This window comes from Sinocyclocheilus grahami, unplaced genomic scaffold (genome assembly GCF_001515645.1).
Source record: "Sinocyclocheilus grahami isolate Dianchi unplaced genomic scaffold, SAMN03320097.WGS_v1.1 scaffold51.1, whole genome shotgun sequence".
Classification (NCBI taxonomy): domain Eukaryota; kingdom Metazoa; phylum Chordata; class Actinopteri; order Cypriniformes; family Cyprinidae; genus Sinocyclocheilus; species Sinocyclocheilus grahami.
In genome coordinates this window covers 1,575,087-1,591,071 of record NW_015505230.1, presented here as the reverse complement: position 1 = coordinate 1,591,071, position 15,985 = coordinate 1,575,087, and the positions used below count along the sequence as shown (strand labels likewise).

Sequence of the window (15,985 nt, the reverse complement as noted above, 5' to 3'; positions counted from 1 at the left end):
CATGCGCGTTGGACTCTTCGCACGGAACGCGTTTTGAGTCCGTTTCTGGTATGGTGTCGGGGACTCAGCCTTACTGTGGTTCACGAAATCAACACGGTCCATTAAAAACAAGGAGTTTATGAGGCTACTGGTTCGCATACAGTAGAACCACAGACTGTATGAGAGTAGAACGCGTTCTTGGGTCCAGCTGCTGTAACTGAGGGGATGTTTGATTCCATGACTCGAAGCTTTTAAATTTGGTCACGCAAAAGATTCGTTCACTAAACCTTTCTGTGGGTTAAATCGTTACTATACGAATCCAATTAATTAAAAACACAGGGTTTAGATACTTTTACCGTCTGCCGGTTTAAATGCTCGAGCGCTTTAAAGCAGGAAGGATTCTGATTGGTTGTCAATATTTTAATCGTTAATTAGTTCCTCTGTGCTGTTTAGGATGCGGACTGTTATATTAGATAGCTGTTATTATTATACGTTGCAGCAAGCCAGCTGACCACAAGCGTTAGCCATTTCACCACTTGATTGCTTTGCAATTCTTCTAGCACTTTTGAACGCAATATTAAATGTCAAGTTTGAAAGCAGCACACAGTTAATGTATGAGGGGGGAATGCATGTACAGACCTAACTAACTGCTTGTCTGCCCAAAGTCACAGAAACCCAGGATTAAATCGGTCATGAACTCCAAGGTCACCGACCCCTTGTAAGCAAACACAAGCGCATAGCGCGGGGTTTTGAGGGGTTGGGGAACTATCATACTCAAGTACATCTAGACAGCAGACAGGCGTGCTTGCTCATTTTTGACAAGCCATGCGAGGATACTCACGTCCACTGCAGCACACGCTGTCACGCGCGGAAGTGTCGCATGATGAAATCTGTGTGTGGGTATGATCTTTGTTCACGGACCAATCAGAGGAGGGGGCGGTCCGGCTCGACCAATCAAATACCAGCAGATGGCGTTCGACTGCGTAAATGTGTGAAACAGCGTCATCTCTTGGTTGTGGTTGTAAACAAATACGCTTTTATTTTTATTCCATACTTTTATCTTTTTTACTTTTAAACAAGCGAGAGTGCGTTTAATTAGTCTATGGCAATTATACAGGTTTACATGAAAGCCCCTTTTCGCTACATAAGAAAAAATAATCATACTTTGATAAATCATAATTTTGACTAAAATCTTTTTTAATTAGGACATACTAGGTTATATTTACGAGACGGAGATGGAAGCGGTAGAAATTATGCCATAAAAGTCTAAGTTAACAAAACTTGTCATAATTTCGATGTTTATGGCATAGTTCTAACCTTTTGTTATAATTATGACCATTATAATCAGATCTCAGACTTAACAAATCATTTCCCAGTACTTCTTTATTACTAGGCAAGTATTACGAAAATATTTACCATATTTTATATTCAGGCTTTCAAATAATAATTTTAAAATGTCAGGATATTCAATGTTTTTCTTCCAAGTAAACAGGCCTGGCATTCTGTCTACAATGAAGGATCTTCATACCTTTACAGAATATCTATCTGTGTATTCAGAGCTGGAGATGAGATGGGTACGTCAACATAATCCAAATACACAACAAACATTAATTTCCCACATGGTCTTTTATTGTTATATGACAGATGATCATTATTTTGGTCAGGACAACTATGTGCGTTAACGGTTTTAATTGGACATGTTCTTCAGGTGTTGCCCCAGACACTCCAAGCAGAGGAAGTTACATTGCAAATGTTTCTTGTGAAGTAACGCACACACGCATACGTTAAGATGCATAAATATCCACACACGGTCAGCTATGATATCTACAGGACTTTACAGTCGGGGATTTGGGGACTTTGAAGAGTCTAACGGCTGCCGCATTGTTGTGGAGACGTCACGTCACGCTCCAAGGAAGGTGAGTGCGGTGTCTCTCTCCTCTACCAGCTCAGCGGCGGTGCCATCCATCTTACCGCGGGAGAAATCATTGATGGCGAGTCCGTCAACCACCTTCCAGGTCTTGTTCTGTTGGGGTGGAAATTATTAGTACTCACATAGAAATGACATCTAAACTACTTCCAAGTGCTTTCTTTTATTCATGATTTAATTTCAGTGTTTTTTAGGAACTTAGAACTTAGCGATGAAGACAAACCTTGATCATAACAGGGAAGGAGTACATGAGGTCATTAGGAACGCCATAGGAATTACCAGTGGAGTAGATACCCATAGACACCCACTCACCCTGCTCAGAGACGGAAAGAGAATTATTTAGCATTAACCCTGTAAACCTGACATATGAAATAAGTCAGAAAAATCTAATTTGATGAAATTTATTACAAAAATAAAAGGCCCTTTTCTTGCTAAAAAAGTATAAACTATCAAGCTGAGGTACACTGTGTACAGCAGATTTTCAGCAAAGTGTTAATCAAGCTGATTTCGAGGCCTTAGACATTTGACGAAGTATTCTTGACAAAGGAAAAACGAGAAATGTTTTAGTCTTCCACTCTACTTTAAACCAGAATCTAACAGTCCAGACACTCAATGAATCTCTAAAGGGTTCATGTGGTGCAAACTCACATCTGGAGTGCCGAACCAGATGTCCCTCATGTGGTCACAGATGGCTTTGGCAGCAGACATTGCACTGGAGAGCTTCCTGGCCTTGATGACAGCTGCGCCTCTCTGCTGCACCGTCTGGTGTACAACGAAATTAAAAGAAATGCAGATTGGTAAATTAAAACAATAAGCTACAAAAGGTCATGTGTAAAGCTGTGGTCATATCAGGGCAATTAGAGCAATACAGTGAAATTTTGTGGGTAAAAAAAAACATCCATTGTCTACTATCAATAGCGTAGAGATGAATGAGGCACAGCTCACACAGAAATCACTTTCAAAGCAAGCACCTTTCTGTTGGTAAACGTGGTGAATCTGATTTAGCCTTCATGCAAAATTCTAGATTGTGCAGATTTCAATGGAAACTTGCCTAACAACGACAAATGTGACCGCACTTTAACAGTGATTTTACCACAAATCTTTGCATTTGCGGCATAAAACAAACTTTAGCAAGAGTTGAATTTATTATACATAATAATAATCAAAAATTGTTGCAAATCAGTTGTTTATGGTTGCTAAGAAATTAATCAAAACTTGATGCATTAATATTAGGTGCATTCGTCAGCTTTTTTCAGATGCTTCAAACATGCATTCGAATTTAATGGAGGAACTATCCATTTTATAATAACATTATAAGCCCTGCTGAGGGCAAATGTGCCAACCAAGTAATTTCATTGTTCTTTCCTTGGGGATGATTAAATCACAATTAAACTCATAAAAAAAATGGGATTAAATGAACAGCAAACTGCTTCATCTAATTTTCTCATGCAAAAAAAAACACCTTTTTATCTCAGTTTAGAAACTCTACAGGTTCAGATGTCGGACTCACGCTGATAAAGTCGCCCTTCAGCCAGCTTTCATCGTTCACTGCGTCAAAACCTGACATCTCCTTCCCATGATTGTTCACGATAGCGTGGTGCACATCTGGGTACTGAGTTGAGGAGTGATTTCCCCAGATAATCACATTCTTCACACTGTCAGAGGGCACACCGACACGTATCGCCACCTACAGTCATGGAGGAACACCGCAGATGAGCAAAGCACTCCTATGTGTAATATGTGCCAACTATGCCACCTGCAGAGAGAGCTAACAGTCCCTCTAAAATTAGGTCACTGTATTGGTCTATGAACTACTCCAGAGTACATAACTAAATATGGCTGCTCTAGAACTAAGCTAGATATGGATGATGGACGATAAAAAAGCTTGGTTACCTGCAGCTCTGGAAAGCACAAAGACTGAGTTAGAGAACTTCAATAAAGCAGAATAAGAAGTGAAGGTGAATGAGGCGGTGGGGTTCGGACCTGAGAGCGGGCCCTGTTATGGTCCAGACGGGTCAGGCAGGAGAAGTTCTCCTTAGGAATAGAGGGAGCTGATTTGGAGGCGATCAAACAGTTGGTGTTGGCTGGGTTTCCCACAACTAGCACCTATGAAAGCAAAGGAAAAGTGAACGGCAGAACAACAAACACCAAATACTGACCAGTGATTGATTCGGCCTGCTTTGAACTAATCGCAGTGTCGGCTAAATCAAAAGCCGGAGGCTAGAAAACTCATGAGAATCAGAAATCAATTGCACACAAAACTGATTCAAGCTGCATTATTTGTTGCAATCTTGTACCTTGACGGTCTTCTTGGCGTACTTCTCCAGTGCTTCACCTTGGGTTTTGAAAATGGCCACGTTAGCCTTCAGTAGGTCCTTCCTCTCCATCCCCTCTTTTCTGGGCATAGAGCCCACCAAGATGGCAGCGTCAAGATCCTTGAATCCCACCTCAACCTTATCAGTGGGAATCACCTCTGTAAAAGAGTTGGAGAGAAAAACAAAGGATACAGAAGACTTATTTCACAGTAATTTTTAGGCCAACAAATTTCCAAAGCAAGTTCATTATTACTGCTTATTCAACAATTTTCAACTATTATCGCAAATTATTTTATTTCAAAAATATTATATTATATATTATAATTTGTATTTTTGATAAATATTTAGCTAAATAAAGTATATTTTATTTTTAGCTAAAAATGTGTTAACTATTAAATGAAATAATATCTTGTAGAATTTAAAAAAAATCCTCATTGCTTATAAACAAGTTATTTTTTATACTGCAACTTTTTTATAGTGTTCAAGGAAACAACTTTTGAGCCTCAAGACTATTTCAGTTGAGCAAATGCCTGTGACTGAATAATAAAACTCACATAATCTGCACATGCAAACATTTTAGCATCAGTATTGGGAAATACGGCCTCATTATGTTTGTACCTAGACTATTATTCCTCAGGAGTTTATGCTGACATTATCTCTTGACACTTTCATCACCATAAATCATTTATCAGGCAGCCGATATTTCCTGAAGTGGCTCATTTCATTGATAATCTTTAGAATGAGATTTAGTACAGAACTATTTATCAGACTGGACTTCAACCAAAGCAACAACTTCTGAGACAGAACTTGTTCTTTGGCCTCCTCCCCTCCGCCTCCCATTGTTGTGGCACCATCACGTTTCTCATTGGTCTGTGACTATCCTACAGCATGAGCCAATAAGATCAGTCTGCGCCGGTTACACCTCCCAACTCCTAAAATACAGTGTAGGACATGCTATTTTCTGCTGCAGATCTCTTCTGCAGAGTCATGCTTGCTCTTCTGCATTTTAATACATTCCAGATGCTGGCTATAAATAAACCAAGTTGCAGTACAAAGAGACAGTGGCAGTAAAACTGTCAATTAAGAGTCCAGTGAAAACTGTTGCACTACCACTCTTCCTCTACCTGATGTCCTATTATAATCATTCACTGTGATAAGGTCTAAACTGATTAAATCAAGAGAAGTAACCCTCACCCCTCAGAAGTGGAAGAGCACAATCCTGCAGCTCCATGACGACCCCATCCAGCACAGGCAGCATGGGAGTGATATCCAGAAGCACCAAGATGATTGGCTGACAGAGGAGACAAACATTAAGCATGTTACACTGCATCAAGTATATTTGCATTATAACATATATACTTTAGACCAATGGTTCTCAATTCCAGTCCTCGCGTACCACTGCTCTGCACATTTTATATGTTTCTCTTATCACTTCAGACGTTTGTTCTATTCTACCGTCAGTGGCCTGCGAAGTGGACATCACAGGGAGCATATACGTTCCATTCAAAGGGCATTAAAGTGTGTGAGACGTGAATTTAAATTGCATTTATTTATAAAGGTATATGATGTCACACTTCTCTAGTAAGTTTCGTCTGTGTGTGAAGATGCTGCAGGCCGTGGCGTAGTGCAAATCCGTGAATGAATGTTCCGAAGTGAAGTAAACTTCAACAGATTTCCCATGCTCAGGGAGTAAGGACCAAAGAACACTCTGTAGGGACCATGATAATCGGAACACAGTTCATGCATGGAGCTCTCTTCTAACGAGCTGGTTATCCGAATCAGAGACATGCAAAATATGCAGAGTGGGGGGGTCGCGAGGACTGGAATTGAGAACTGCTGCTTTAGACCACAGACATACAATGATACACATTTAATACAGTATTACAATGCGTACATGTCCTCGTATAGTGGGATCCAGTATAGGTAAATGCACATTTTGAAAGGCGTAGTATATAGTGGTGGTCAACCAGTATGGCTGATGTTGATAGCAATAACCAGAGAGCAAGACAGCCAATATAATGCAATATATGATATAGGCTAACATATCTGAATTAAGCAATTGAGCTGTACATGTATATTTTTTTCTATAAACACAACCAACTTTTTTTTTTTACACAATATTTACTCAAGACTCAAGAACACTTTAATATTGGCTATTGATAAGCACCATAAATTGTATGCATAAATAAAAAAGTAAATGCAACCATCTAAATCTCAAAACCTCTAGCAATATTATTGCTGTTTTTTTTGTGTTATTAAAATATTCAGAATGTTTCAGCTAACAAAAAACATCTCTAAGAACGCTTTCCCAACATTCCCATTAAATTATAAAAACATTCTTTTTTGAAGGGTCTACGAATGCACAAAATTAACAGTTTTTAAAACGTTTTAAAAACATAAACGAATGACCATTTGATTGAATCATTTTGCGAACACTATGGGAATGTTACTTTTGTATGTTCCCCGAATGTTCTGAAACATCTAGCAACAAAAAAAAAAAAAGTAAGATGAATGTCCAACTAAAACTTTTTAGAAGACAAATGTTCCATGAACGATGTATAAATAACGTTTTTGTTCTAACATTTTAAGAATGTTATTAAAGATTATTAACATTACTGGAAGAGCGTTTGTTCATAACTTTGACTGAACATTACAGAACGTTAGCCAGCGTTCTCAGAACGGTCCCTGGGAATAAGGCCATTAACCATTGCTTCATTGCACTTCATTTATGTTATCAGAACATTCATTTGAATCGGCCGGTTTCAAACAATAATCTCGAAATGACTAAATATCGTTATTGTTACATGCATACATGCTCATATATTATATACTGCAGAAACAGAACATAGACATGCATCACAGAGGGACCAAGAGAGTCGCATATTTTAATCACACATTCTTATATAACACAAGAGTGTAGTTTAAAATCCAGTTCCCTCCAGTGTCCCGTTATGCAATAACACAGCCAGTCTGTCTCACCTGGTCCTTGCCGAACACATCTCCTTTAGCGATGCTGTAGAGCAGAGAATAAGCGATCTGTCCAGCTGCGCCAGTCACCAGCACACGGATCGGTTCGGCCTGAAATAAAACACAAGTCACTGGCGTCAATAACATGACCTATTTCTGTGAACAAAGGCCTAGCGGTCTGGAATGAGCGTAGTCACGAATTATATCAGAAGATTTGATCATTTGCACATAATGTCTGAGTGAATGGGAGTTCATTTCTGTGTATATCCTCAATTAATGAGTGAGTGAGTGAATGAATGAGACGGTGATGCAGCTGATGCTCCGCGCGACGCGACGCACTGTAACGATGGTAACGTCCCTACGCGCCGAGACTGTAACTTCGACGCAAATTTCCGCCTCGGAAGTATTTCTAATCTGACAGAATGGCTACAAAATAGTGCCAATGTGTAACTTACAAAAGGTGCCACCCCAGACACCCACTCCACAAACGCGGAAATGGCCGTTAAACGTTGATACAAACAGCTTCACAATAATTCGATATGAATCGTTAGGTGGTTCGTGACCACAGATTTCACATTACAACAGATTTCTTAAAGTAAATCTTCGGATTAAATTAGCCCGTCATGAGCACAAAACGTTGCGAATTTGAGTTGCGCTAAAATACCGTGCAGGACTAAACTGGAGGGATGAGAATCTCACCATGTTTCAGGTCTGATTGTGCAGGTTGAGATGTGCTGCTCTGCTCTGCCTCTCTCAGACTGCACGGACTGACGGGTCACCTCTAATCTTATATGGAAATGTCATATGCTTTCACAGGCACAGAAATGCTGTACACTGGGATATGTAGTTGATATTGCTGCTTTACTCCACCAATCAGCTCACAGAAAGAACTCAATTTCCCATGAGCACCCGCGCTGACGACCTCCCATCATACACGCCCGCTCAACTTCAATGCCACATATATTGAGATGGTCCTAGCTGCAGAACACAAGATTCAGGGGTGAGGTTGGATCCATATCCTACTCCTCCCACCTTACATATACCTAAACCTACCATCTCCACCCCCTGATCCCTAAACACACCCATCTCCACCCCCTAGATGTGGATCAAACCCCGCCCCCTGGATCTTTGTTCTGCAGTGAGGGGCTACTGCATATATTCGCAAAAGAATTGAAGTATTGCAAAAGAAAATAAAGTTTTGCATACGAAAATGAAAGTATTGAGAAAAAAATAAATGTGCTTTTTGCAAACAACAATAAAGAACTGCAAAATTATAAATGAAGTATTGTTAGAAAAAAATAAGTTTTGCAAATAAATATAAATGAAACGGAGCAAAAGCAATGATTTTGCAACACATACTTTCCATGGCCATAGCTAATAATTTATTTGCAAAGCTGCTTTTATTTTGCGTTTCAGTCAAGTGTGAGCTCGCGATACCATTTTTCTCTTATGTTTCTCTTATCACTTCAGACGTTTGTTCTATTCTACCGTCAGTGGCCTGCGAAGTGGACATCACAGGGAGCATATACGTTCCATTCAAAGGGCATTAAAGTGTGTGAGACGTGAATTTAAATTGCATTTATTTATAAAGGTATATGATGTCACACTTCTCTAGTAAGTTTCGTCTGTGTGTGAAGATGCTGCAGGCCGTGGCGTAGTGCAAATCCGTGAATGAATGTTCCGAAGTGAAGTAAACTTCAACAGATTTCCCATGCTCAGGGAGTAAGGACCAAAGAACACTCTGTAGGGACCATGATAATCGGAACACAGTTCATGCATGGAGCTCTCTTCTAACGAGCTGGTTATCCGAATCAGAGACATGCAAAATATGCAGAGTGGGGGGGTCGCGAGGACTGGAATTGAGAACTGCTGCTTTAGACCACAGACATACAATGATACACATTTAATACAGTATTACAATGCGTACATGTCCTCGTATAGTGGGATCCAGTATAGGTAAATGCACATTTTGAAAGGCGTAGTATATAGTGGTGGTCAACCAGTATGGCTGATGTTGATAGCAATAACCAGAGAGCAAGACAGCCAATATAATGCAATATATGATATAGGCTAACATATCTGAATTAAGCAATTGAGCTGTACATGTATATTTTTTTCTATAAACACAACCAACTTTTTTTTTTTACACAATATTTACTCAAGACTCAAGAACACTTTAATATTGGCTATTGATAAGCACCATAAATTGTATGCATAAATAAAAAAGTAAATGCAACCATCTAAATCTCAAAACCTCTAGCAATATTATTGCTGTTTTTTTTGTGTTATTAAAATATTCAGAATGTTTCAGCTAACAAAAAACATCTCTAAGAACGCTTTCCCAACATTCCCATTAAATTATAAAAACATTCTTTTTTGAAGGGTCTACGAATGCACAAAATTAACAGTTTTTAAAACGTTTTAAAAACATAAACGAATGACCATTTGATTGAATCATTTTGCGAACACTATGGGAATGTTACTTTTGTATGTTCCCCGAATGTTCTGAAACATCTAGCAACAAAAAAAAAAAAAGTAAGATGAATGTCCAACTAAAACTTTTTAGAAGACAAATGTTCCATGAACGATGTATAAATAACGTTTTTGTTCTAACATTTTAAGAATGTTATTAAAGATTATTAACATTACTGGAAGAGCGTTTGTTCATAACTTTGACTGAACATTACAGAACGTTAGCCAGCGTTCTCAGAACGGTCCCTGGGAATAAGGCCATTAACCATTGCTTCATTGCACTTCATTTATGTTATCAGAACATTCATTTGAATCGGCCGGTTTCAAACAATAATCTCGAAATGACTAAATATCGTTATTGTTACATGCATACATGCTCATATATTATATACTGCAGAAACAGAACATAGACATGCATCACAGAGGGACCAAGAGAGTCGCATATTTTAATCACACATTCTTATATAACACAAGAGTGTAGTTTAAAATCCAGTTCCCTCCAGTGTCCCGTTATGCAATAACACAGCCAGTCTGTCTCACCTGGTCCTTGCCGAACACATCTCCTTTAGCGATGCTGTAGAGCAGAGAATAAGCGATCTGTCCAGCTGCGCCAGTCACCAGCACACGGATCGGTTCGGCCTGAAATAAAACACAAGTCACTGGCGTCAATAACATGACCTATTTCTGTGAACAAAGGCCTAGCGGTCTGGAATGAGCGTAGTCACGAATTATATCAGAAGATTTGATCATTTGCACATAATGTCTGAGTGAATGGGAGTTCATTTCTGTGTATATCCTCAATTAATGAGTGAGTGAGTGAATGAATGAGACGGTGATGCAGCTGATGCTCCGCGCGACGCGACGCACTGTAACGATGGTAACGTCCCTACGCGCCGAGACTGTAACTTCGACGCAAATTTCCGCCTCGGAAGTATTTCTAATCTGACAGAATGGCTACAAAATAGTGCCAATGTGTAACTTACAAAAGGTGCCACCCCAGACACCCACTCCACAAACGCGGAAATGGCCGTTAAACGTTGATACAAACAGCTTCACAATAATTCGATATGAATCGTTAGGTGGTTCGTGACCACAGATTTCACATTACAACAGATTTCTTAAAGTAAATCTTCGGATTAAATTAGCCCGTCATGAGCACAAAACGTTGCGAATTTGAGTTGCGCTAAAATACCGTGCAGGACTAAACTGGAGGGATGAGAATCTCACCATGTTTCAGGTCTGATTGTGCAGGTTGAGATGTGCTGCTCTGCTCTGCCTCTCTCAGACTGCACGGACTGACGGGTCACCTCTAATCTTATATGGAAATGTCATATGCTTTCACAGGCACAGAAATGCTGTACACTGGGATATGTAGTTGATATTGCTGCTTAACTCCACCAATCAGCTCACAGAAAGAACTCAATTTCCCATGAGCACCCGCGCTGACGACCTCCCATCATACACGCCCGCTCAACTTCAATGCCACATATATTGAGATGGTCCTCACTGCAGAACACAAGATTCAGGGGTGAGTTTGGATCCAGATCCTACTCCTCCCACCTTACATATACCTAAACCTACCCGTCTCCACCCCCTGATCCCTAAACACACCCATCTCCACCCCCTAGATGTGGATCAAACCCCGCCCCCTGGATCTTTGTTCTGCAGTGAGGGGCTACTGCATATATTCGCAAAAGAATTGAAGTATTGCAAAAGAAAATAAAGTTTTGCATACGAAAATGAAAGTATTGAGAAAAAAATAAATGTGCTTTTTGCAAACAACAATAAAGAACTGCAAAATTATAAATGAAGTATTGTTAGAAAAAAATAAGTTTTGCAAATAAATATAAATGAAACGGAGCAAAAGCAATGATTTTGCAACACATACTTTCCATGGCCATAGCTAATAATTTATTTGCAAAGCTGCTTTTATTTTGCGTTTCAGTCAAGTGTGAGCTCGCGATACCATTTTTCTCTTTGCGCTTCATGTTTCTGCGCGTTTCACTTTCTGGCATTGTTTTGGCATGGGGCGGAGTCAAGGGACTGGGGCGTGTACAACAGGCCTGGACACGCCTCCCTGGCATCATCGGCCTGAGATTCAGATCACAACTGATGAAGGCACCGTCGTTGGGCAGAGGCATGCAGGTGGATCGTTTCCTTTTATTCACTATAACATTAAAACATGCATGGTTTCGTTTTATTAATTATATGTGTATTAACAGCATTTCATTTACATTTATATTTTGCAATTCTTTATTTTTGTTTGCAAAAAGCACATTTATGTTTTCTCAATACTTTAATTTTTTTTGTTTGCAAAACTTTACTTTCTTTTGTAATACTTCCATTCCTTTGCAAATAGCCTATATGTGGCATTGAATTGACTCCATACACAACGCATTACAAGCATATTAAGGTCGAGTTTTAAATCTCCCATTGAGTTATGGTGATAAATTTGGGTCCTTGATTGGTTTATGAACACAAATAGCCTACTGAAACAGATTTGGTAAAGTTATGCAATTTGAACGAACCGACAAACAGAAGAAGCATATAATTTGTAATGCACATTTTTACATTGCATTAAAAAATAGAAGCATTTTTACTTGACTCATACTTTGGATCCTCATTGACATATACGCTCAGTTCTGAAATCATGCTCATGCACTCCGGGAATTTGTGTGAAGAATCTATAACAAGCTCCCGTTCTGTCAGAACAGCCACAATTCAGCCTGAAACATCTGCACATCTATACACAGAATCTCATGTAGCGTGTGATGGCAAAATCATGTTCTAAAGATATTTCACTTTCAAGTATCAATTCATGAACTCCACTGTCCTTGATTGAAAATGTCCTTTCTGGCTGAACAGGAAGCATGTAAGACCACGTGCTTTTCCTAAAGAGATCAGTGAGGTCAAATAGCTCATGTGCTTTCACTTCTGTAGTGCGCTTTGCTGTGTCTGCATGTTTTTAACCCTACTGTATTATATTTGATGCATGAATTTCTCCTCTAAAGGCCACAATCTACTGCATGCCTTCTGTTGTCTGATTGATGGTTACTTTTTCATAATAAAAGTATATCTTTTAAAAAAGGTATAATTTTAAAAACATCCCCTTTCAGGCTGTGGTTCATGTGTTTTTTGCAGTGAAATTTGTAATTATTTTTATAAACCAAACATAAGAAAAACATTAGTAATATTTCAAGATGAACATTTACTTGACTGAAGCAATTTATAGGTTTACTAGATTAGATTATCTAGTCATCTTTTTTCTTTTTAAATCATGTTTAATTACAGATTTCAATTATGATACATCTGGAATGTTATATTTGTACATCTCTCAATCATCATTGCATTGAATGATATGTTTTGTCCCCAACAATAAAAACTACAGAGCTTTGATGATAAAACTAAGCAATTAAATAGCATCTTTCTATTGAAAGATATAGAATGACAACTGATATTTCTAGAATTTTAAGTAGTCTGCTATATTGTTATAAAGATCTACATTGATTTATAAATACAAAACATCTTTTTTTTTAGATTTTCACTTAGTTTCACTTAAAATACATACACATTTTTCGAACTATTATTTTCAGGGTATTATTTTCAGCTTTGCAGGGTTAAATCCTGGTTTTATGATAGTGTTAACTCCAAATTGTGGTGTTGAAGGTAAAGGGGAGATCAAGGCTTGCTGTCACAAGAGCTATATCTCAGTATTATGACAATTTTTGACAATAATTTGTTACCATTTTTACAATTTTGCCGAAAAGCAAATTAAATATTTAATGGCAGGTTCCCATTGTGATCTAACTGAATCTCATAACTTACTCTAAATAATGTCTATATAATGTGACAACATTCCCCAACTTTAGAGTATGTTGTCACATGTGAAACAGACTTTAAAAATAAACATAAACTGAGAAATATTCTCTGAAATATACTGTGCTACTAACCCCGACAAAAGTTTGCCTGATGTGAAAACAGAGCAAGATAACCCATGATTACACTAACTCAGGATTAAAAATGACCCTGGGTTAACAATTCCAAGTGTTAAAAGACTCTAATGGGCTTGGATCTGTTCCACGACCCCTTCTCCTTCAAGTTACATGATGCATTATACTATCATAGCACCAGAACAGATTCCCTCTGCATTTCACTGGTGTGATCAGCTGCAGCATTGGTGTGTTCAATCAAAACGGATAGCCTTTTAGACTAAAGCATTACAGATCAGCCACAGCTTGATGCAGATAGTTGCCGAAAAACACAGCGGCCTAGCGTGAGCCGAAGCCGCGGCTTAGCGTGCGCTGAGGCCGGGCTAGAGTGAGCTGAGGCAGAAGACCAAACAAAGTAGTTTCGCTTTCACAACGAAAAACACAGCGGCCTAGCGTGAGCCGAAGCCGCGGCTTAGCGTGCGCAGAGGCCGGGCTAGAGTGAGCTGAGGCAGCGGGGTTGAGAACGGCGCGCCCGGCGGATCCGACGAATGAGCGGCAACCACATGTGACGGACCCCGGGCTGGACTCCACTCCGGATATCGTCCTCTTTTGAAAGACCATACAAAGTAGTTTCGCTTTCACAACGAAGCACACAGCATCTTCACGACATGGCGTGCAGCAACAATACTACAGCGAGAATAAAAGTTACGCCTTCTTTCTTTGCGTGAACATTTGGGCGGCGTTATGCAAATCTTCCCACATAGTGAGGTAGACATGTGGGGGCGTGTTAGAACGAGCCGTTTTAGGTAGGCGTGGCTGACTCTGAACTTTTATAAAGAATATCTCTTTGGATTTGAGACTTTAGTCTTTGCAAATTTACAGATCTTCTTTATGCACCAAGAGCTTGTAACACTCCGAAGAGAAAGGAAAAATTGAAATCGCATCCTATGACCCCTTTAACATTACATAACACGCTGTTGGAAGGGTAGAGATCCAGACCGGAGAGAGTGCTATCCATGGTGCTGGACTCTGCTTGCCAAAGCATCCTAAATTAATCATCAAAGAGGTCGCTGCCCTCCCGCACTACTAGGTTTTCAAGGCGTACATAATGAATGAGACTAATCATTCAACCAATCCCTGCTTAGTAACTATGTTTTTGAATATACTAGCTGGTTTCTAGGTCCAAGATGGTTTTTACCTAGTCTAGCATGGCAATTGACTGGTTTACTAGTTCCTAAAACTAGCCTGATCCCCTTGAGTTGGTATGATTATATATGTTGCTGGTTTAGACCAGCCTGACCAAACCTAATGACCACTTTGGACCAGGAAAATACTAGTTTGGCTACCTTGGACCAGCTATAAACCAGCTACCACATTCCAAAACACAGCAACCATCTTAAGATGGATTTTCCAGCATGAAATCACTTGCTTTATAAATGGAAACGATCAGATATATGGCGAATTGTACACTAGCATGCAAGGTGGGGATACATCCTCAGATACAGCTCCGATATTTTACCGCATACTGACGGTTTTTAAAGAAACATCGTAGGTTTGGTGCATTCATGCTGCATCTTACACCTCCGTTGTCAAGGAGAGGCGTCTTACCTGCGCCGAAGCCGTGCGGGACACCAAGTACATAGCCGACAACAGGGTCAACATTTTCAAGCAGTTCGTCCCTCGAAGTGTCCGATGGAGTGTGTGTTTTTTCCCACAGAACGCAGAAGTGGCTGTTTTGGGACGCAGAGCGACGTTCGCGGTAACCTGAGCTCAAAGGCGCGAGACACAAGAGCCGCGTCCCTCGTGCGCGTGCTGTGTTTTCACCGTCAGCCTTCCGCACCTAATGAGCTTTGGGAGACAAAAATAGCTGGACATCGAGTAATCTTTCCGCCATTTCTGATCACACGCCTAAATGAGCGAGGTAGTGATCGGGGATGCGAAATTTGGGGGTGACGTCAGTGATGGAGAGCTACTGCAACGCTGAGCTGAGCTGAGCTGCGCTGAGTGAATCAAAACATCTCGAGCAGGACATGATGCGGAGTTTCCAGATGAGGGGACACACATTGACAGGGACAAGTGCTTTGGTCGTCTAACATAAATTCTAACAATGGCATGCTAGGCATTTCTTTGTTGTTTGTTAATTTATTTATGAAAGAATGCCATCAGGTAGGCCATTCCACTGCAGTGCATACTCATGTCCCATTCATAGTTCACCCAATATATGTACAACTTTCTCAACATATAATAATATATTTTGAAGAGGTCAAAAAAAAAACATTCTTTCATATTTCACATAAAAATAGAAGGTAGGTTTGGATGCGTAATGATGACAAAATTTCCATTTTTGGGTGAATTGTCTTTAAAATAATGCACAAGATATTAAACTCAAATAAAAT

General features: G+C 39.6%; 1 protein-coding gene across 3 annotated transcripts; it reads right to left on the bottom strand.

Moving 5' to 3' along the window:
• Nucleotides 1-1,586: 1,586 nt before the first annotated feature.
• LOC107583187 (malate dehydrogenase, cytoplasmic-like) lies at nt 1,587-15,502 on the bottom strand. 3 transcript variants are annotated; one of them, XM_016269312.1, is made up of 9 exons: nt 15,198-15,502; nt 10,201-10,299; nt 5,416-5,512; nt 4,204-4,379; nt 3,890-4,012; nt 3,417-3,593; nt 2,555-2,668; nt 2,130-2,219; nt 1,587-2,002 (listed from the first exon to the last, which is right to left on the bottom strand). In XM_016269312.1, exons 1-9 carry the CDS (start codon nt 15,249-15,251, stop codon nt 1,880-1,882), a joined length of 1,053 nt encoding a protein of 350 aa, XP_016124798.1. In that variant the 5' UTR covers nt 15,252-15,502; the 3' UTR covers nt 1,587-1,879. The 3 variants fall into 3 exon arrangements, with proteins under 3 accessions (XP_016124798.1, XP_016124800.1, XP_016124799.1); XM_016269314.1 differs by lacking the exon at nt 15,198-15,502 and adding an exon at nt 10,888-10,983; XM_016269313.1 differs by lacking the exons at nt 10,201-10,299; nt 15,198-15,502 and adding exons at nt 7,201-7,299; nt 7,888-7,983.
• Nucleotides 15,503-15,985: the final 483 nt, after the last annotated feature.